We start from the raw sequence: 23,405 nt of genomic DNA on the forward strand, positions 1-23,405 counted from the left end.
GTAATAGTTAATCCACACATGTGGGGGGGTCTCAGGAGCAGGGTTGGGAGCTTTAAGTAGGGGGAGCTATGAAAAATTAGTCTTTGTTCTTGGCTCCTGGCACATGGCTCCTAAACCCCTGAAAACCTCCTGAACAGTGTTTGCTGACAAAATGATTGGTGGCTAGACACCCGCCCCCACCTCCTGCTCCAGCTCTGGGATGGGAGGCAGGGAGTCAATAGACCAAGGTCTCATTAGTGGAGCGGAGCCGCCCACCCTCAACGGTTATAGACTTGACTTAATTAACCGCTAACGGCCAACTACTTAATCAAGCATGCTTACTTATCTCATTAATCGTCCAAAACTACCCTAACATAGATCCCTAGCATCGCATAAGACAACAGTTTGCCGGGCGGTGGTGGCGCACACCTTTTTTTTTTTTTTTTTTTTGGTTTTTCGAGACAGGGTTTCTCTGTGTAGCTTTGTGCCTTTCCTGGAACTCGCTTTGGAGACCAAGCTGGCCTCGAACTCACAGAGATCCGCCTGGCTCTGCCTCCCGAGTGCTGGGATTAAAGGCGTGCGCCACCACCGCCCGGCCTGGTGGCGCACACCTTTAATCTCAGTAGTTGGGAGGCAGAGCCAGCTGGATCTCTGAGTTCGAGGCCAGCCTGGGCTACAGAGGTAGTTCCAGGACGGGCTCCACAACTACACAGAGGAACCCTGTCTCGAACCTCCCCCCTGCCCCCCGAAAAAGACAATGAGTTTGGGAAGGTTTAGGTTAATACACCTAGTTGCTGAGGTTGTGGTGTTGCCTGGGGGGTGTGGAAGCCCCCTGCAACCTCCTTCATACTTATACCTAATAATCCTTTCTCTTCCCTGTTCCTAAAGTTCATTTTCTTTAATAAACTAAGTATAGGAAACCGTTTTGGGAAGTTCAGTGAGCTGGAGGGTGATGAGAACCCCATTTGTAGCCATGTGGTACTCAGCACTATCCTTTGAGCAGAGCAGCTGCGTCTGCACGAGCACCACAGCTGGGCTGGTTGACATTCCCTCACAGGAGGGGCGGGGAGGGCCGCTGAAGCCTTCCCCAAGCACTCACAGCTGCTCTAACTGTATGTGGCCTCTAGTTTCGTAGAGGGGCTACAGTATTCAGGCTGGAAAGGATTTGGGGAAGCCATCACTCAGGCTGGGTGGGCTTTCCAGTGGGACTACTTTGCTGACCCACACTCCGCTCAATAACCCCCAACCTACGCACTGTAAGGAAGCCCACACACTCTGTTCCCCAGGATGAATCCTACTTTGGTTTGCCATTAGGACCTCTGGAGGAGGGGCAGACATTGCTTAGCCCTCCCACATGGGAGAAAGCTCTTTTACACTACCCCGTGAAGGCAGCCTTTGGGGAACTGAGGCCTAAAACCTGTCGTCTCATGCTAACCCTGGGTAGTAGCCAAACTGAAAAGCAGGGCATTGGCTGTTGTCCAGAGAACTGTTTCAGTACAGACTCCTGCCACCACACGGGAGTCAAAAGTGATGAGTCAAGAGATCAGTGCTACATAGTTGCTCTTCATTCAGCACAAGGTTAAGTCCGTTTCCTGTCTTACTGTCTCATCATGGGCAGTTCACTCACTCTGCACCTCAAAGGTTACGGTAAGAATGAAACAAGAGGCCTGTGTGATCTGATCAATATCCAGAAGGCACCTTCTAAACATTAGCCTAGTTCTTGGGTGACAGCGTACACCATGCTGCACGTGTTTCTGAGGGTGAATCAGAGTCTATCTAGTCTACAACCCAAAGAGAGGATGTGACAACATTAAAACACCAGCATAAATGGGGCGTAGTGTCAAGCACCTTTAATCCAGCACCGAGGAGGCAGAGGCAGGCGGATCTCTGAGTTCCAGGGCAGCCAGGTCCATAGAGTGAGTTCCAGCACAGCCAGGGCTACGTAGAGACCTTGTCTCAAAAAACTAAAACAAACAAACAACAAACAAACAAACCCAAACCACAACAACAAAAAACAAAACCCTAACCCACAGCATAACTGGTCTGAAGCACAGCAGTCAAGGGTGAGAGGAGAATTAGGGATCAGTTGGTAGAGAGGTTCCAGGGCGGACTAGGAGTGCTGGAGGAAGCCAGCACAGGGACTGTCTGCAGCTAGGCCAGGAGCACAAATACCACTTTCCTAGGATGTCTTAGGATTAGAAATGTTAAACGACAAGCTCTTGTTCTAACTAGAGAGTTTTTGTGTACTTCTGCCTATCACTTCATGAAAGAAAATGAACGGAAAAGAAAACACTTGAGAAAAGTCACTTTAATTTTCTGATCTGAACTGACAAGACAAGATGGCCCTTTTCAGAGTAAAAAATAACCCAATAGTTTCACAAAAACTGTAGGAAGTATCAACGAAAAATAAAAAAACACTTCTAAAAGTTTGTAAAATATGCCTAAAAGGAAAAAATGAAATATTCAAGAGAAGAAATACTGAACAAAACTTTTATATTGTTTCACTTTAGACATACTAACAGCCATGAAGTCCTCAGGTACTGTTAAGTTGCTTATACAAACTTAAAGTCATGAGCATGACCTCAGGATCCGCGCTCTTTATGTCGAGCGCTTTAACCAGGCAGTCAAGAGCCTCCTGGATCTTCCCACACTCTTTCAGTTCTTTGCCACGAGCTACAAGAGTCTCGTAGTCATCAGCAGCCTCTGCTGCCGGATCCTGGGGAGGATCAACCAAAGGCTCACTGGACAACGGCTCAGGGGCACAGGCAGAACTCTCTGGGGCCCGAGAACCAGACTCAGACACAGACAAGCTGCTGGGCTTGTTTCCCGAGGCCTGTGCTTCCCCAGGACCCTGTTCCGTGCACGCTGACGCTGTGTCCTTGTCCTCATCGCTGTTCTCTTCTTCTTCCGAGTGACCTGGAGCACTCTCCTCCTCACTGCTGTTACCAAGCCTTTCCTCCATATCTTCCACATCGTATAAAACCACATTGATCAGAGACCTCCTGGAAGCCAAAGATCTCCTAGAATTCAAGGATGTATTCCCATTATCGGGGATTTTTGGTGAAAAGAACCTTCTAGGTGGATTGGTGTCATTTTGGGGAGTTGAAGCAAATTGTTTCACAGATGAGAACTGAAAGGGAGAGATGCTTAATGAACTTGTGCTGGAAATACCTTTAAAAGCATCTTCTTCATTTTCATCGTCTGAGAGGATCCTTCTAGCTTTGCTTCTGGTTTTCACACTAATCACGTCTGGTTCTTCATCACTCTTATTAGAAGAATCCAAACTAAGATTAAGGGCTGACTCTGCCCTGGAGCTGGCTGCAGGACTTTGCAAGCTATTTTCTTTCTCAACATGTTCCAAAAACTTGCTGGAGAGATTTTGTCTAGTGTCTGCAGAGTCTTCCAGGAGAAGATTGAAGTCACATGCATACTGTGGTGGTGATTCTAAAAGGTTCTCTTCCAACTCCAACTGGGCCTCGCTTGCTGGAGCACCCTGCGGTGCACCAGAGGATGCTGACAAGACATCAGATATTTCAATCGTGTGTACATCTGACTCTACGTTTTGATTTTCATTTGTTGTGGGACTGCCGTGAGATGAAAGCACACTATCCTGGAGATCTAAACTTGCCCCAAGATCAGCCTTGATGGATTGTCTAGGTAAATAATTAAAACTTCCCAGAAGGTTCTCTGGCAGGGACTCTTGCCCAGGCGACACTTGTAATGCCTTCTTTTGCACAGCTTCATTTTCAGCTGCAAAACATTGTACAGGTCCCAGTGAAGAGTCAGTCCAAACTCCTCCTATATTTCCAGTCTCCTGGGGAGAAGTAGCTACAGTGCCAGCATCAAATGTACTGTCACAGTGGTGCGGATCACCTTGCAGCAAAGTAACATCATGTCCCTTGGAGTGATCTTGGGGCTCACTCTCTGCAGACTGGTCATAAATGCTTATATTGGCCATTTGAGAACTGAGAGCCTCTACCTGGGTAGGATTAGTGAGAATGCGTGAAGGTTGAGGCTGGGGTTTGTTCAATTCAGGACCTTTCTTCTTCTGTTGAGAAGGAATTGCATGTGCTTTGAGCCAGGCCTCCTCCTTTCCAGTTCTTTTGCTTTCCACTGTATTTTGAGATTCGGATTCAACAAGGAATTGAGCTTTCTGCACTCTCTGTTGAATGTATAGAGAGTCTTCTAGCATGGCAAGTTCTTCTTTAACAGACAGGTCACGGGTGAACATCAAATCATGGTCTGAGATTCCTGCTATGCCCAGCGAGTGTAGATAGGCAATATGCTCATCTAGTTTCTCATCAGATCTCCGCTGAGCAGCATGCAGAGATTGAAGCTGCATCTGGGTTGCAGAGTTCTGCAGATCCCCAACTGTGAAGAGCTCTCTTAACTCTTGTTTGCTAAAATAGCGGAATGGATTCTTCTTATCCCCAGTAGTTTGTCTGATTAGTGAGTCTTTGAAAACCTGTCTTCTATATATTTTTTCCTCTACAGTCCCACAAGTGATTAGCCGATAAACCACAACATTCTCTTTTTGTCCAATTCGGTAAACTCTATCCACAGCTTGAGCATCAGTTGCAGGGTTCCAGCTAGGGTCAAAAATGACCACTCTAGTTGCTGCAGTTAACGTTAGGCCAACACCACCTACTTGAGTGGTAAGTAGAAAAACAGAGTAGTCTTTATTTTGCTGGAATAACTGAATTCTTTTTTCTCGTTCCCAGAGATGAGTAATTGTGCCATCAATTCGCAATGTCTTAAAGTGCTTATTCTTTAAGAGGCGCTCAATGATGTTGAGAATTTGTCTTGACTGAGAAAACACCAGAGTTTGATGTCCTTCATCTTGAAGTCTTTCTAGCAGGGCCATTAAGAATAACATTTTTCCAGACTCTTGCATCAGTGCATTGTCAGTTAAGTGATCAATGCTGTGCACATCTGAGGCACCTTCTTGCTCATTGTCATCCTGAGCACAGAATGTGGCAGCCTCTAGGTTCAGCAAATGACAGGCTCGTGCAGACAGCAGCCTAGGGTGGTCACAGAGTTTCTTTAAGACGCTCAGCTCAGCCAGAGGTGAGCGTGTCTCCATTAGTAACTCCTTGATGTGATCTAAAGACACGAATTTCCTATAAATCTCCTCTTGTAAAGGCACAAGACGTATCCAAACAATGAAATCATTTTTCCTGGTAAGGGAAGGCATCTCACAAATGGCTTCAACACCTGGATTCTTTTCACTAAGTCTGGCCTCTGGGTTGTCTGCCTTTTTCGTCTGCACTTCTTCTTTGGTCCTCCTGAGAAAATAGGGTTTTATGATTTCCATTAAGTTTTCAGATATCTTAAGTCCCAAGGCTTTTTCCCCAGGGGTAGCATCCTTCTCTCTTGCTCTAATAATAGGATTTTCATACTCCATTTTAAAAGTTTTTAATGTTCCCAACAAGGAGCCCTGGCAAGCAAAATCAAATAGGGACCAGAGCTCTTGCAAATTATTCTGGATTGGTGTTCCTGTGAGGAGGAGGCGATTACTCGCAGGAACAGCACGAGCACATATTGCTGACTTGGTAGAGGCACTTTTGATCTTATGGGCTTCATCAAGGATGACATAGTCCCATACAAATGCTTGTCCATTACAGCTTCCAAGCTGCTGCCAGTTATTGATTAGCATTTGGTAGGTAGTGATAATGACGCCATTCCTTTGTTGAATCCGTGTCAGGCTTCTAGTACGCTCACCCTTGCTGGAGCCATGAAAGGTTTTGACTCTCATTCCTGGAGTCCACTTGGCAAACTCTTTGACCCAGGTATTAATGAGATTGGTTGGCATGATCAACAGCACATGATTCACAAGTGAAGCATCAAACATACCAGACAGGAAAGCAATGATCTGAACAGTCTTTCCCAGTCCCATATCATCTGCTAAGATGCCCCCTTTTCTTCCATCCTTATAGAGGCTATAGAGAAAGGCGATGCCTTCCTTCTGGTGCTCAAAGAGTTTCTCATACAGCTCTCGATAAAGCAGCAAGCCAGAGTTACACACATCTGTGAACTCATCGTCGTCGTCTTCTGCTGCCAACTGCTCCAAAGCTTCCTGGAGTTTTTGGATTCTGCTGATCACCTTTTTGGTGGGAAAAATGTCCTTTGCCAAATTGAAAAGTTTCAATGCTTCTTCCAGATCTCCATTCTTAGCTGCTTCTTTGGCTTCTTGCACATATCTATTTAAAAAAAGGAAAAGAAATATGACATGGGACTAGGGATAAAGCTCAAGTGGTAAAATACTTGCTTGGCATGAAGGAGCCTCTGGGGTCAATTGCCAATATGAGAGAGGGAGGGAAACAGACTGAATATTCTATGAGAGCTTCAGAGTCCATTTTTGAATCCAGACTGTAGTTGGGATTTTTTTTTTAAAAGACAATTTCAAGCACCCCATGAAGTTCTTCTTAAACTCAACTATATAGCCAAGGATGACCTTGAACTTCTCATCCCCCAGCCTCTAACCCATCTCACGAGTGCTAGGAATTGTAGTCATGTGCTATGCTCAATTTTATGTGTGGTGCTGTGTGTGAACTCAGGGCTTTGTGCATGCTAGGCAAGCATTTTACCAGCTGAGGTTCATCCAGTCCTGTAACTAAGTTGGGTTTCTAAAGCCCTTAATTCAGGGTGGCAGATATTAGCACAGAAAAAAAAATACACACATGCTGGGCAGTGGTGGGGCACACCTTTAATCCCAGCACTCGGGAGGCAGAGCCAGACGGGATCTCTGTGAGTTCGAGGCCAGCCTGGGCTATAGAGTGAGTTCCAGGACAGGTACCAAAACTACACAGAGAAATCCTGTCTCAAAAAAACCAAAAAAAGAAAAAAGAAAAAATACACACTTGTACTCTAAGCACTTCAGAGGCTGAGAGAAGAGGATCAAGAGTTCTAGGCCAGGGCTGATAAGATGGCTCAATTGGGTAGAGGGGTTGCCACCAAGTGTGACCACTGAGTTTGATCCCTGGAACCCACATGGTAGAGGGAGAGAACTGACTTCCTCGGGTTGTCCTGTGATCTGCAAACATACTGTGTCATGTGCATCTACCAACCTACACTCAGATAGATAGACAGACAGACAGAGAGATGTAAAAAAAAAGCCTTTTTAAGGTTCTAGGCCAGCCTGGGCTAGAGTTAAGACCCTGCCTCAAAACCAAAAAGAAATACAGTTAGTGTTATGCCTATAATCTCAACACTTGGAAGGTAGAGACAGGACTAGGAATTTAAGGTCAGTCTGAGCTACACTGCAAATCTGACGCCAACGAGGGAGGGAGGGAGGGAGGGAGGGAGGGAGGGAGGGAGGGAGGGAGGAAGGAAGGAAGGAAGGAAGGAAGGAAGGAAGGAAGGAAGGAAGGAAGGAAGGAAGGAAGTCCCCAGAGCTGTCCTCTGACCTCTGCATGCGCGCGCGCGCACACACACACACACACACACACACACACACACACACACACACTAATAAGTAAAAAATGAAAAGAAATTCCATCTCACTCAACTTAGAATAACTAAGACAAGAAAGCAAGAATTCTGGGTAGGGAGCAATCTTTACATACTGCTGGGAATGTATATGAGTATAGCCTCTATGGAAGACAATACGGAGGTTCCTAAAAAAGGAGAATAAAAACACTTTCTAGAACTGGGTGTGGTGGCACAAGCCTTTATTTCCAGCTCTCTGAAGGCAGAGGCAGGCAGATCTCTGTGAGTTCAAAGCCAGCCTGGTCTACAGAGTGAGTTCCAGGACAGCCAGGGCAACACAGAGAAACCCTGTCTTGAAAACTAAAAACAAAAACAAACAAACCCCCAAAACATAAAACAAAATAAATAAAAGGTAAATAAGAACATAAAAAGATGCTCCATGTTGGTTATGGGGAAATTTGAAGCAAAACCACAATGAGGCACCACTTTATAACCCACTAGGGCTGGAGAGGTGATGGCTAAACAGCTACGAATTTCTTTGGAGGGTAATGACAATGTCCTAAAATTAGCTAGTGAAAGGTGCACAATTATCTGAACACACCACACACTTATGGGAATATAATGAATGTCACTGAACTGGATAGTATCAATAGGCGAAATGCCCGGCATAAGCATTCGACGATGGCGAGAACTCAAAACTGTCTCTGGTGGACAAAGTTTAAGGGCTTAATCTGCTATTACAAGTCCTCTCTGACATAGCCAGCAACCTATGACCCCTCTGCCTTTACTAGTCACTTCCTACCTTACACAGTTTTGTTTTAGAGATAGTGTATTCCTATGTAGCCCTGGCTATTCTGGAACTCACTATGTAGACTAGACCAGACTGGCCTGGCCTCAAACTCAAAGGTCTGCCTGCTTCTGCCTCCTGAGTGCTGTGATCGAAGGCCTGCGCCTTACAAATGTTATTCTAAGCGCTTACACCCATCATGCTTCTGTGTCCTCTAAGTGCAGGCTCACACCACCGTCCTCTTCCTAGAACACTCTCCCCTTACACTCTGCTCACTTCACCGCACTCATCCTTTAAAGATTCTCAGAGGCAGGTCTGACACCTCACACCTGTAATTCCAGTGGAGGCAGTGCCAAACCAACTCCAGTGTGAACATCGTTAGTTCAAGGCCAGCCTAAGCTACACACTGTCTCAAAAGGCTAAAAAACAAAAACAAAAACAAAAAAAACAACCCGTTGATTCTCAGGCTGGTGATATAACTCAATGGTAGAGACTTGCCTAACATTCACAAAGCCCGAGGTACAATCTCCAGTACCACAAAGAAAATAAGACAACGATTCTCAATTTTCTATAGACTTTCTTGGGAGGGGGCTTGTTAAGACGCAGATCTCTGGGCTTCAACATCAGATCTTCTGACTCTGTATTGGGATGTAAGAGTTCAGAGCCATAAAAGTAGCCAGGTGATTGACACTAATGTTTTTCACATATATTTGTATGCACAATGGAGCACTACTCAGATATTACTAAGAAGAAAGTCACCAGGCATGGTGGTGCACACCTTTAATTCTAGCATTAGGAGGCAGAGGCAGACCGATCTGTGAGTTGGAGGCCAGTCTGGTCTACACAGCAGTTCCAGGACAGCCAGGGCTACATAAATACTGTCTCAAAAAAAGAAGAGGAGGAAGAGAAGGAAATCATGTTATTTGCAAACAAACAAACAAACAAAACAACCAGATGGTTCTACAAATCATTTTAAATGAGTAATAGGGAGATAAATACCATCAAAGTACTGTCTACACACACACACACACACACACACACACACACACACACACACACACACACACAAGTGTAATAATGAAACCACTATTTTATATAATTAATACATACCAGTAAGAAGTTTTTAAAAAGATACAGTGTTCAGGCCTCACTTAAGGTTTTCCTTACCCCATGTCTCGGGTAATCTGTTTGTTGTTCTGCCTCAATATTCCCAGTAAGTGTACTTAGTGTGTCTCAGTTAGGGTAACTACTGCTATAATGAAACACCATGACCAAAAAAACAACTTGGGAAGGAAAGGGTTTATTCACCTTACACTTCCATATCACTGTTCACCACTGAAGGAAGTTGGGACAGAACTCAAACAGGGCAGGATCCTGGAGGCAGGAGCTGATGCAGAGACCATGGAGGGGAGCTGCTTACTGGCTTACTTCACCCAGCTTACTCAGCCTGCTTTCTTATAGAACCCAGGACCACCAACCCAGTGAAGATACCACCCACAGTGAGCTGAGCCCTCCCCCATGAACCATTAAGAAAATGCCCTACAGGCTTGCCTACAGCCTGATCTTATAGAGGCATTTTCTTGAGGTTCCCTCCTCTCAGGGGACTAGCTTGTGTCAAGTTGACATAAAACTGTCCAGCACACAGTGAATTTATAAAATAACTCAATGTATTAAAATCATCACAGGAACACAGTGGTTAAGAGACCTCTCTTGGCAGAGATCATGGGTTCAGTTCTGTCTTTAACTCCAATCTATATGGTGAATTCCAGAATTGCAAGGTCTACATGGAAAGACTCTATCTCCAAAACAAAGCAAAAATGTGCAAGGTAGGAAGTGCCTGCCACAGGCTCCTGCATGCACATGGTGCATATTCACACACTCAGGCACCCACTGCTGTGGAATGTTATTATTATTTTTGTTTGTTTTTTCCAAGACAGAGTTTCTCTGTGTACTTTTGGTACCTGTCCTGGAGCTTGCTCTGTAGACCAGGCTGGCTTCGAACTCACAGAGATCCACCTGGCTCTGCCTCCTGAGTGCTGGATTAAAGGTGTGCACCGCCACCACCTGGCTGGAATATTATTTTAACTAGGCAAAGATGGGTTACATTTGTTTATGCTGCAGAATATTACTTTAACTATGTGAAAGTATGTTACATTTGTTTCTGCTGCCTTTGCTAACGATGTGAAGATGTGTTGCATTTGTTTCACCTAGCCTGCCTAAGGCACCTGATTGGTCTAATAAAAAGCTGAATAGCTAGGTAGGAGAGGGACAGGCGGGGCTGATGGGCAGAGAGAATAAGCAGGAGGAGAAATCTAGGCTGGAGAGAGAGGAGGAGGAGGAGAAATGAGGAAGAAAGAGGGGGACACGCCTAGGGCCAGAAGCCAGGCAGCCACCAGCCAGCCAGACACAGGAAGCAGTGAAAGTAAGATATACAGAAGAAAGGTAAAAAGCCCTGAGGCAAAACAGAGATGGAGAGAAACAGGTTAAGTTATAAGAGCTAGCAAGAAACGAGCCTAAGCTATGGCCGAGCTTCATTACTAGTAAGTCTCCGTGTGTTGATTTGGGAGCTGGTTGGTGGCCCAAAAGAAAAAGTCTGGTACAACACACACATGAAATAAAATGTTTCAAAAGTTACAAAGGCTGTAAAGACAGTTCAGCCAGAACAGGCTTGCCATACAAGCATGAAGACCCGAGTCTGCTCCTCAGTATCCATGCAAAAAGTGAGAGTAGTGGCCGGGCGGTGGAGGCAGAGCCAGGCGGATCTCTGTGAGTTCGAGGCCAGCCTGGGCTACAGAGTGAGTTCCAGGAAAGGCGCAAAGCTACACAAAGAAACCCTGTCTCAAAAAACCAAAAAAAAAAAAAAAAAGTGGGAGTAGCGGCAAGCACTTGTAATCCCAAACCTGGGTGGGGGGTGGAGACAGGAGGATCCCTGAGTCTTGCTGGCCAGTCAACCTAGCCTAATTGGTGAGTTCCAGATCAATGCGAGATCCTACCTCCAAAAGCAGGTGGCTAGAGCCTGAAGAATGGCAGCTGAGGTTGTACCTGACCTCCACATGATATGTGCATATATGCACATGCACCCTCATATACAGGCACCCACACACCTATACATCTAACACTACACAGAGAGAGAGAGAGAGAGAGAGAGAGAGAGAGAGAGAGAGAGAGAGAGAGAGAGGGAGAGAGGAGAAATCATCACAGACTATTAGAAGTATACAGATCAAGGGGTTAGGACTTTCAGTCTGTGTTGGTTGGTTTTTGTCAACTTGACACAAACCTGTACATATAACATACACACAAACCTATAGCATATCTAAGAGGGATTTTATTGAGACAAGGTCTCTCAATGTAGTCCTGGCTGGCCTAGAACTCACAGAGATATGCTTACCTCTGACTCCCAAGTGCCAGGATTAAAGGTGCACACTACCAGTCTGGTTGGAAAGAGGGAATCTTAATTGAGAATGCTTCCATAAGGTCGTCTTGTATACAAGTCTGTAGATGTAGTGTTTTAGTGAGAGGGCCCAGCCCACTGTGGGCAGTACCACCCCTGTGCAGGTGGTCCTGGCCTTTGTAAAAACAGAAAGCAGGTTGAGCAAGCCACTAGCAAGCAAGCCAGTAAACAGCACTCCTTCGTGGTCTCTGCTCCAGTTCCTGCCTTGACTTTCCTTCCTTCATGATGGGCAGTAAGCTGTGAAGTGAAATAAACCCCTTCCCTCCCAAGTTGTTTTTGTCATGATGTTTTATCCCAGCAATAGAAACTGTTGGAATTGCTTCAAAGTATGTGTGCAAATGTGTGAATCTCTTCCACCCATCTGGTGTCAGCAATGATCTATGTTGTGACAGTACAGGACAAACTGAGAACATAATCACCAGAACTTCTGTGGTTTTTTTGTTTTGTTTTGTTTTTTGTTTTTTGGGCACAGGGTTTCTCTGTGTAGTTTTGGTGCCTGTCCTGGAACTCACTCTGTAGCCTATGGGTCCCCTGGAACTGGCGTTTCAGATGGTTGTAAATGCCATGTAGGTGCTGGGATTCAGAACTCTTAAGCGCTGAGCCATCTTTCCAACCCTGTATTATCATTTTTGAAACAGGGGTCTCATTCTATGGCTTAAGCTTGACTGGAACTATGTTGCCCAGGCTGATCTCAAACTTAATGCAACTGCCACAACCTCCTGAGCATTGGGATTATAGGCACAGGCTACCATATAGGCACGTATTATCTTTTCTGTTAGTTTTAAGATATGGTCTCACCGTGTAACTTTAGCTGGCCTGGAACTCACTATGTAGATCAGGCTGGGCATGAACCCAGTAACCCTCTTGCTTCTGCCTCCAAGTGCTAGGATTCCAAGTGTGTATCACCATGCTCATTGCCACATATTACCTTCTATCCTATGGTTCTGTAGAAGTCTACCACAGGTCTCACTGGGCTAAAATTCAAGGTGTCAGTAGGACTGCATTCCTTTCTGGAGGGTCTGGGAGGAATCTTTTCTTTCCAGCTTCTAGGTCTGCTCGCATTTCTTAGATCACAGCTACTTCCATCTCATAAGCCAGCAAAAATCTGTTGAGTCCTCCTTACATAGGATCACTTGGATCTCCTACCTTTCTCTACCACTTTTAAGGACGCTTGCAATTATCTGGAGGAAATCTCTATATTTTAGGGCCAACTGATTGGTGACCTTGATTCTACCATGGCCCTTAACACTTTCTTACCATATAAGGTAATATCCACATGAAGGTTGTAGTCTCGCCAAGAGGATAAAAATACAGGGGGTCACGGAAGAGAAATTTACAATTATATGCAAGGAAGTGTCTATATTACTGACTCTGAACTTCAGGCTATGTAAAGAGAAAAATGAGAGCCCAAACTGAGTAAGGGAGAGTGAACAGACCGCATGAGAGGACTGTAGGGCCCAGTGACGCAGTGATGTCAAATGGTCATTCACACTGGCATCCTACACTAAGTACGGCAGAGGAGAGTGGAATGCTTAAAATTTAGATAAGGAAAGTATAATTAAAAAGTGAGTCAATGTCCAGGTGGTGGTGGTACACACTTTTAATCCCAGCACTCGGGAGGCAGAGGCAGGTGGATTTCTGTGAGTTTGAGGCTAGCCTGGTCTACAGAGCGAGTTCCAGAGCAGCCAGAGCTGTTACACAGAGAAACCCTGTCTTGAAAAAAAAATGAGTCTAGCCAAGCATAGTGGTACACACCTATAATCCCAGCACTTGGGAGGTAGAAACAGTAAGACCAGAAATTCAATTAGAGGCCAGACTGGGCTATGTGAGACCTTGTCTCAAAAATAAACAACAAAATGTGATTCTAGCCAAGTCTAGTGGTACATACCCATAATCTCAGCACTAGAAAAGCTAAGGCATGAGGATGACAAGTTTTAAGGGCTACCTGGATACCTGAGTTCAAGGCCAGCCTGAGTATCTTAATGAGGCTGTACTTCAAAATTTTTAAAAAAGTGAAAAGAACGATAGAGCACTTGCCTAGCAAGCATGAGGCCCTGTGTGTGTGTGTGTGTGTGTGTGTGTGTGTGTGTGTGATATTCCATTAATGAAGTGTGGCTGCAATTAATATGGTTAATTTAACTTAATTGAATTTAGAAATGCTTAAGAAGTTGGTAAAAGTCGGGCAGTGGTGGCACACACTTTCAATCCCAGCACTCGGGAGGCAGAGCCAGGTGGATCTCTGTGAGTTCAAGGCTAGCCTGGGCTACACAGCAAGATTCAGGACAGGCACCAAAACTACACAGAGAGACCCAGTCTCGAAAAACCAAAAACCAAAACCAAAACCAAAAACAAAATAACAAAAAAAACCATAAAAAGCAGTTAGTAAAACACAACTCTGAGCTTGTAAAGAACAGTTCCTGGAGCAGTACGATCCTGAGTGCTCTGACATAATGAATGGACTGATCCCCTAGTGGATTCATACTATGATAATATTATTGGGAAACAGCTTCCTTAGAGGAAGAGGATCACTGGAGGTATGTCTTTGGGGACATGTTACTGCTCTGCTTTGTCACACTCTTCCTGTTATGATGGATTGAAACTTACGGAATAAATAAATAAATAAATAAATAAATAAATCCTCCCGGCCAGGCAAGGGGGCACACACCTATAATTAGCTCTTGGGAGTTCTAGGCCAGCTTCAGCTACACAGTGCTACATGAGACTCCATCTAAATAAATCATAAAATCCTTCTTCTCTTAAATGGTTTCTGCCAGCCATTTGTCATAGCAATGAGAAAGTTTAACACACTGCTGACTCTTCAGTTCCACCCCCGCCTCTCTGTCTGCTTACATTGGGCAAGCAGAAAACAAACCCTCCTTTTTCAAACTATGCCATGTCTCAGTGCCTACACAGGGACCTTCACCTTAGTACCACCCCAGCCACTATAAAATCCCCAAATATATGTCCTTTCCCTGTTTTCTCAAGTCACTTTCAAATCAGAGTTAGAAATCTGTTCTTTCTCCAGAAAGCCCCATATGTATCTAATATACTTTTATATCATCTTGGTTGGGTGTGTGGCACCAGAAGTCTTGGTATGTGAACCAAATTTGAGTGGGGGTCCATTTCAGTGTATTCCTGTTGCTATAACAAAATACTTGAGGCTGGATAATTTATAAAGGTTTATTTCTGGCTCACAGCTCTGGAAATCCAAGAACATGGTACTAGTACTTGTTCAGCTTCTGGTGAATACTACATGATGCTCTATGCATGGCAGAAAAGTAGAAGGGGAAACAGGATGCAAAAGAAAGACAAGGGAAAACAAACAAACAGAAGGAAAGACAGACAAGGGACAAAAGGAATTCTTATGGTTTGAATAAGAAATGCATTCATATCTTAAAAACTCATATAGAGAGATGACTCAGTAGGTAAGAGCACTTGCTGCACAACTCTAAGGACCCACCAGCATCCATGTCAAAGGCTGGGTTTGACTATGTGCACGCCTGTAATTGCAGTGCTGTTGGGAACAAAGACACAAGGCCTGCCTAGGGCTTGCTAGCCACCAACCTAGCTCCGGTTTCAGTAAGGATCCTATGTCAAAGAAATAGAATGGAGAGTGACAGAGTGCATACTCAGTGTCCTTCTTTGGCCTCTATACCATCTGCACACAGATGCAGGCATCTGCACACATCCATGCACATGCGTTACACTCACAACTATCCCCACTCCCAACTAAAACCTCAGGCCAGCAAGATGGCTCAGAGGGTAAGGTACCTGACACCAAATCTGATAGCTAGAGTTCAACTTCCAGAAGCCACATCGTGGAAAGACAGAATCAACTCACAAAAGTTGCTCTCTGACTTCCACATGTGTGTGTAAAGATGCACACATGCACAGAAAAATAAAAAAACAACAACCCTAATTATTAAAAGAGAAAGAAAAACTGCACTGAAGGACTAGTAACAGTGTAATGTTCAAAGATGGGCCTTTGGGCCCCAAACTGGATCCTGATGACTCTAATCTAATCAAAGGATTGATCGATCCCATGACGAAATGAGTATCTGATAGCATCATTGGGAGTGTGTGGAACCTAGAAGATGGGGCCCAGGTGGAGGAAGCATGAGACTGCACGCAGAAGAAGTACACATTGTCCCAGGTCACTCCCCTCCCCTTCCGCTTTCCTCTGCTATACTACTCCCTCATGAAGCTTCTGCCTTATCCAAGGCAGGCCTAAAAGCAATGCAGCCAGCCAAGTATGTACCAAAACCTCTAAAATCATTAGCGTAAATAAATCTTTGTTGTTGTTTGGTTTTGGAGACAGGAAGACAGTGTGTGACTGTCCTGGAACTCGCTCTGTAAACTAGGCTGGCAACAAATTCACAGAGATCCACCTGCCTCTGCCTCCCAAGTAATTAAAGGTATGTGCCGCAGCTGCCACCACCCCGGGAGCCTAAATAAATTTTAAACTGTTTTTTTCCCAGGTATTCTGTTATAGCAACAGAAAGTGACTAACACTGAAGCAAACTTGCTCTGAGAGTTAATCCCTTCATCAGATTCCCAGAGACCCAGCCCACTATTTCTCAAGACCATTACTTTGGCGATTAAATCTCCACCTGAGTTTTGGTGGGATCAAGCCATAGTCAAACCACAGCAGGATCCATCCATGTCTCTGCAAGGTGTCAATACAGGAGGTGCTGTGGTAACTGGTAGTACAAGGCATATGGTACAACTATGATGTTAACTAGTAGTGCAAGGCATATGGCACAACTATGATGTTAACTAGTAGTGCAAGGCATAGGGTACAACTATGATGTTAACTGGCGTAAAGGAAAAGGATAAGAGAACCTCAAAAAAGGAGATCAAGAAACTGAAAGGACAGAGTACTGGTAAGATAATCTACACAAACACTGAAACTGAAAAGAATGTGCTATGCCTTCATGCTATACACTATTTCTTTAACAGCTCCATGGTATACCAGTGTATGTAGATTGGGCTGAGGATATAGCTCAATGAGAAAGCACTTGTCTAACATATATAAAGCATAAAGCCCCAGGTTCAACCTTCAGCATAACCAAAAAAGGATGGAGATTGCTGTTTCCTTTTCAAAATTGCTATCACTAGCAATATATACAATAAAGCATGCACATGTATTTTTATACACACACACACACCTTAGCCCACTCATATTTGTGAAAATAACAGAATTTCTATCCAGAAAAAGTAAAGCTTAAACATGGCATAGTAGCACATGTCTATAATCCTAGTATTCAGAAGGCTGAGGTTTAAGGATCTCTAGTTTCAGGGGCAGCCTAGGCTACACCGAGAGACTTTAAAAAACCAAGAGTTGTCCTCTGACCTCCACACCCATGCCACCACTCACAAACAATGTACACACAGACACAAATACGTTTTTATAGAAAGAACTTTACCTGGATGGAGAGACTGCTTAATGATTGACAGCACTTGCTGCTCTTGCAGAGGACCTGGATTTGTTCATATACATAAAAAATTGTAAATTTAGCTGGGTGGTGGTGGCGGCGGCGGCGGCGGCGGCGGCGGCGGTGCACGCCTTTAATTCCAGCACTCAGGAGGCAGAAGCAGGATCTCTATGAGTTCAGGCCAGCCTGGTCTACAGTGTGAGTTCCAGGACAGCCAGGGCTACACAGAGAAACTCTGTCTCAAAAAATAAAAAAAAAAAAAAATGTGAACTAGCAGGACGGTTGGTAGCACATGCCTTTAATCCCAGCACTTGGGAAGCAGAGCCAGGTGGATCTCCGTGAGTTTGAGGCCAGCCTGGTCTACACAGCTAGTTCTAGGACAGCCAAGGCTACAAAAAGAAATCCTATCTTGAAAAACCAAAAAAAAAAAAAAAAAAAAAAAAAAAGAACTTACTATTAATAAATCCAAACTATACCTCTTTTATAAGTGAAATTCTGGTGTTGCTATACCTGGAATATTGTATATATTTTATTTACATTTTAAGAAAAATAAATATTTTTATTTATTAAAAACTTGTGGCAGGCAGTGGTGATACACACCTTTAATCCCAGCACTCAGGAGGCAGAGCCAGGTAGGTAGATCTTTGAGTTCAAGACAGCCTGGTCTACAGATTGAGTTCTAGGACAGCCAAAGCCACACAGGGAAACCCTGTCTCGAAAAACAAAAAAGCAAAACTTGAAAAGCATGCATTCATTCATTTCTCTCTGTTCTTGACTCTAAATATAATGTGACTTTCCCACAGTAATGGTCTGTAACCTGGAAGTATAAGCTAAAATAAACCCTTTCTGTCCTAAAAACGAAACATAACTTGAATACTTGCTGGATCTGCTGGCACACACCTGTAATCCCAGAACTCCCCAGAACTCAGGACATAGTGCAGTAAGATCATCCAGGAATTCATCGATAGCCTGGTCTAGATAATGAGACCCTGTCTCAAAAACACACACAAAAATGAACATTGTAAATTGTTTTGCTCCTAAGATTTTATACTACTTTAAACTTTTGATTGTGGATTTACAAGTACTAGATGAAGCCTCAGCCTCCTGAGTGCTGGCATTAAAGACATGATGCACCACCAGGCCTGGCAAAAAGCCCTTTCCTAGCTTTGCTGATAGCTGCAGAAAGAAGGGCTTCCTTGCACTCAATGGCAGTGAGTATCCAGTGGCCCCTGTAAGGACTGGTTGCTCTAGCCTGACAAATAGCTATTGGTATTCCTTTAGGAAACCAGGCTATTTGATGAGTTAAATAAATAAGGGCAAAAAGTAAAATCTTCTGTGCATCAAAACACACAGTAAGAAGGCACCTTCCACAATAAACTGTTTTACAGAGAGGAAAGGCAGCCTGCTGAGATGGCTCGGGTGCAAAGAAGTGCTTGCAGCCCTGTGTGAGGACCTGAGTTCAAGCCCTGGAACTGACTGAGCAGGAGAATTTGCTCCTGTAGATTGTTCTCTGGCCTCCACGTTCACTCCATGGCATTCAAGTATACTCCCTGGCACAGTAAATGTAATTTAAAAAAAGTTCAAGTGGGGCCAGCAAGATAGCTCCGTGTGCAAAGGCAATACTATCAAACCTGATGACCCGAGTCCAATCCCAGGGACCACCACTGTAGAAGGAGAAAAATCAACTTGAGCAAGTTATCCTCTGACCTCTGCATGTACCATCGTGTGTGTGTGTGTGTGTGTGTGTGTGTGTGTGTGTGTGTGTGTATGTGTGCGCGCGCGCGCGCATGCGCGCGTGCACACAATACCCTGGGTGTGGGGAAGACAAAATTTAAAGAGCTAAAGGTCAACTTATATAATTGGGGAAAATATCTGCAAATCTGATGAGTTGATGTTCAGATACCTAGTTTGCCCTTCCTGCTGATGGAGCATCAAGAAACTTCAACACATTGACAAAGCCAAAACTCCCTACAGAGAGTGTGTTTTCCTAAAGGCATTTCAAACAAGAATGTTAAAAACAACAAACAAAGCCGGGTGGTGGTGGTGGTGGCGCACGCCTTTAATCCCAGCACTCGGGAGGCAGAGCCAGGCGGATCTCTGTGAGTTCGAGGCCAGCCTGGGCTACCAAGTGAGTTCCAGGAAAGGCGCAAAGCTACACAAAGAAACCCTGTCTCGAAAAACCAAAAAAAAAAAAAAAAAAAACAACAACAAACAAACTGTGTTTATTTAAGGCCGGAAGTTTGTAACCTTGAGTTTCCCTGAATTAGCACTGGTCTCAGCCCTAAATCTAAACAATGAACCTCATAAAACCTTTCACTTGCAAAAGAACATTCTTTAAGAAAAACAAGTAGGCCAGCAGGTGGTGGCCCACGCCTGTAATCCCAGCACTCGGGAGGCAGAGGCAGGTGGATCTCTGTGAGTTCGAGGCCAGCCTGGGCTACAGAGCTAGTCCAGGACAGACTCCAAAACTACAGAGAAACCCTGTCTCGAAAAACCAAAAAAAAAAAAAAAGAAAAACAAACCAGCTCATATATTCTTACTTAATTTAATTACATTTTAAGCCTGATTTAATCAAACCCTGTTGTAAGCTACAGCCTTTGAGATACCTGACTTGGGAAGCCACAGGCTTTCACATAGACAGCCATTGTGAAGACCCAGGAGAGCCAATTGTCTTATGAAGCAGACCCCCACGTACTGCCCTTTTCTTACTTGACTCCAGCTCTAAATAGTCATAGACTCACTAACTTGGCTTCACTCCGGTTTGTCTTGAAATTGTTTTTCTACATTTTTACCTCGGAGGAGGTCCCTGGAGGGAGAACTCCTCAGAATACTGGTAGCTTTGTCCACCGCCAGCACCTAACTTTAATTCAGTGGGACCTGGGGTTACACACCTGTAAGTACCATCACTCTGGAGGCTGAGAGAAAAGGATGAGAGTTCAAGAGCAGCCTGGGCTACACACAGTAAAAACCTGCCTCAAAAAAAAAAAATCTACACGTTAACAACATACACCTATATGTTCCTATATGTTGGAGAGATGACTGTGGTTAAGAGCACTGGCTGCTTTTCCAGAGGACCTGGGCTTAATTCCCAGCACAACCATCTGTAAGTCCAGTCCGGGGGAGGGGAGGGGAGGGGTGCCCCACACCCCACTGTAGTTGTGATTCTCTTCCCTTTACTGATGAGTGTGGGGGGGGGGTTGCCATGGCAGGCTTAGAGGCCCTGACACAGCTTCTGTGACAGGCTTACTGGCAGGCAACACCCAGATCCAGGAAAAGCCATAAACTAACCCAGGGATGAGCCAGCATCTAAGGGGAAGTACCAGACATCCCCAAACGTTACAACTCTTAGATTAAATAAGATCACCAGATGTCCCTGAGCCTAGCACACCCCTATTTCCCTTTTACAGATACCCCTAGACAAATGTCAGCCAATCAGGGTCTTGAACCCTAGAAATCCTCCCACCCCAACCTCTGCTATGATAAAAACCCTACCCTGCCTGAGCTCAGGGCTCTCTGCTCTTACTGCTGTGTTGGACAGAGTCCAAGCTCTGAGCTTGAACATAAGGGCTCTTTGCTTTTATATAAGGGATTCGGTCTCCGTAGCGGCCTTTTGGGGGTCCCCGCTATCCAGGCATAACAATGAGTGGTTTTGAGCATCCTTTCACGCATTTGTTTGCCACTATTAGCGTGTTTTTAAGAAAAAACATTAGTATGTTTTTAAGAAAAAGCCCTTTGCTTATGTTTTATGTAGATTCTTTAAAATTAATTTTATGGGCATGGGTGTAGTGCCTGCATGTATGTCTGTACACCACATGGGTACAGTGACTGTGGAAGCCAGAAGAGAGCACACGATCCTGTAGGACTGGAGTTAGAAAAGGTTGTGAGCCACTATATGGATGCTAGAAATTGAACCCGAGTCCTCTGGAAAAGCAGTTAGTGCTTTTAACCTCTGAGCCATCTCTCCAGCCCTGTACTACAATTTTTAATAGTTAAATATTCCCCTCCACATTACCAAGCTCCGACTCAGCCATCTGGTGAAAGCATATTCAGTCACACAGCTTAACGGTTCCTGTCCTTTAATGTCAACGCTCTGGTCAGGAAATGAAGCATTTTACAGCCTCTATCAAACACTACATAGCATTTCTGTTTCAGATCCCATTTACTAACAACTTGGGGACCATTTATCCTCTTTTCCGCCCAGGTCTGACGGCTGGCAGGTTAGAAAGACTCAAGGACTTCATCAGTTAGTTGAAATTCGGGCTCTTAAATAGTTCACACTGGATAGTTATTTGACTAATATGGCAAATATGGCGGGGGGTGAGGTGAGGGGTGGGAAGACGCTCCCCAGGTTAGAAATCTGGTCAAATCCACAAGCGGTTCCTAGGGGAGCGTGGGCGCCATTCCACCCCAACCCCAGGCCAGGAACTGTGAGCTAGTCCCGCCTGGATGCCCAAGCATACCTCAGATAACTCGCAGCCAGCTGTGGGCTCAAAGCCTCCACTTCCGCTGAACCTTGAGAAGCCTCCATGATCAAGGGAAATGGATTCGCAGTAAAGCCACGCTTGAATTTCGCTCGCTCCCGCCTTACACAAGCTTGGCGCACGAACCAGACTGGTAGAACCAACCGTCCGCCTCCAGGCTGGCCAATCCGGGATCCGGTGCTCCAGCGCTGTTTCCGGAGCCCCGCCCAGGAAGGTCTTGCGCTTGCGCCCTCGCGCACTGGCGCTAGCTGGCTTGTTAGCTAGTTTGGCGTTGCGTATTGGGCTACGTCTTCACGTGATCGCTGGTGTTTTCTTTCCCTTCCAAACTGTGCGGCGGTGTGAGAGTGTTGAGAGCGAAGTGAAGGAGTTGAGAGAGTGAGTAAAATGTGCGCGTGTTTCTCTTGAACTCGTGAGTGGAAGCTATCTTATTGTAATGGCCCGGGGAGGTTTCCATTGCCCCTTTCCCTCCCTGCCAGTGCTCGGCACTGAACATACTTGGAATTCAAACACCTAAGAGACGAAGTCTTGCACCTCAAAACGACACTGAAGGTTTTCAAGGACAGAGCCTAAGCTGTTGGTGGTGGTGCACAAGTGTTTAGGAAGCAGAGGCAGGAAGATCTGAAGATCCAGCCCACAGTGGGCTTACATATAAGCAAGACCCTGTCTCAGAAAAAAACTAAGAGGGATGTAGGGGGATGAAAACAAGGACTAAAGCTCTTATTTAAGTAATACTAAATGAATTCAGCAGGTTTTATAAAGAAGAGGTTGTGAATTTGAAAGGTTTGGAAAGGGGACATGATAGGAGTTGAATGGGAAGGAGTGGACATCATGTTAACACAGTACTAATGTAAGAAAGTCTGAAAAAAATTAAATTTAAAAAAGAAATAGCTGGATTTCATGGCACAAGCCTAGAATTCCAGCACCTTTGAGGTTGAGGTAGAAGAATTGCAAGTTCAAAATCTGCATGAGCTATACAAAGAGTTCAGGCCAGCCTGAGCAACTTAGTGAAACCCTGCCTTAAGAAATGAAGAGTACTGGGGATATACCTCAGTAGCAGAGCACTTGTCTAGCATGTGTGAGGCTCTAGGTTCCTTAAACAAACACAATTGTAATGTGGTCACCTCTTTAGAAGTTCTAGTTAAGATGCAGTCATTTTCAAAGGCAAAGGTCAGGCCTTAGGAAAATATGAAAGAGTGATAAATAGGAGGTTGTGTGCTAACAAAAATTATTCTGGTTTGTATACTGGTAAGAAAGCCATTGTGGTGGTTCACTCCTAAAGTCCCAGAACTCTGGAGACTGAGGCAGGATTGTGATGAGTTCAAGGCCAGCCAGGACTAAAAACACGCTGTTGAAGACATGGACATCATGATTTCAACGGAACAGTCCTATTCCCGTCTGTCCTGAGGATTTGAAGCTTTTTAATAAATGTCATAGATCATTAGGAAGCAAAAGAAATCTTAGAGAAGATGGGCTGTTTCCTTGGCTTATATGATTTTTGTTTTGTTTTTTGAAACTTGTTCTCTACATAGCCCTGGCTGTCCTGGAACTCACTATGTAGACCAGGCTGGCCTTGAACTCCCAAAGGTCTGCCTGCCTCTGTCTCCCAAGTGCTGGGATTAAAGGCCTGTGCCACCATGCTGGGATGGTTATTATATACTTATATAGAATCTTACTATGTAGCCAGAGCTGGCCTCAAACACTCAAATCTTATTTCCTCAGCCTCTTTAGTATTAAATTAACAAGTGTGTGCCACCATGTTAGGCTTTGCTTGTAAGTACTAGTTGTTTTTTTTTTTGTTGTTGTTGTTTTTTGTTTTTTTTAGTGGGGTAGGGTCTCACTCTGTA

The 23,405-nt window shown here is 44.7% G+C and overlaps 1 protein-coding gene across 1 annotated transcript; it reads right to left on the reverse strand.

The window, feature by feature from the left end:
- Positions 1-2,299: 2,299 nt before the first annotated feature.
- Positions 2,300-21,674, reverse strand: Ercc6l (ERCC excision repair 6 like, spindle assembly checkpoint helicase). The gene is made up of 2 exons (XM_052734095.1): positions 21,541-21,674; positions 2,300-6,179 (listed from the first exon to the last, which is right to left on the reverse strand). The coding sequence occupies exons 1-2, from the start codon at positions 21,606-21,608 to the stop codon at positions 2,513-2,515; spliced, it is 3,735 nt and encodes a 1,244-aa protein (XP_052590055.1). The 5' UTR covers positions 21,609-21,674; the 3' UTR covers positions 2,300-2,512.
- Between the last annotated feature and the right edge of the window lie 1,731 nt (positions 21,675-23,405).

This window comes from Peromyscus californicus, unplaced genomic scaffold (assembly GCF_007827085.1).
Source record: "Peromyscus californicus insignis strain IS unplaced genomic scaffold, ASM782708v3 Scaffold_10__1_contigs__length_136768540, whole genome shotgun sequence".
Taxonomy (NCBI): Eukaryota; Metazoa; Chordata; class Mammalia; order Rodentia; family Cricetidae; genus Peromyscus; species Peromyscus californicus.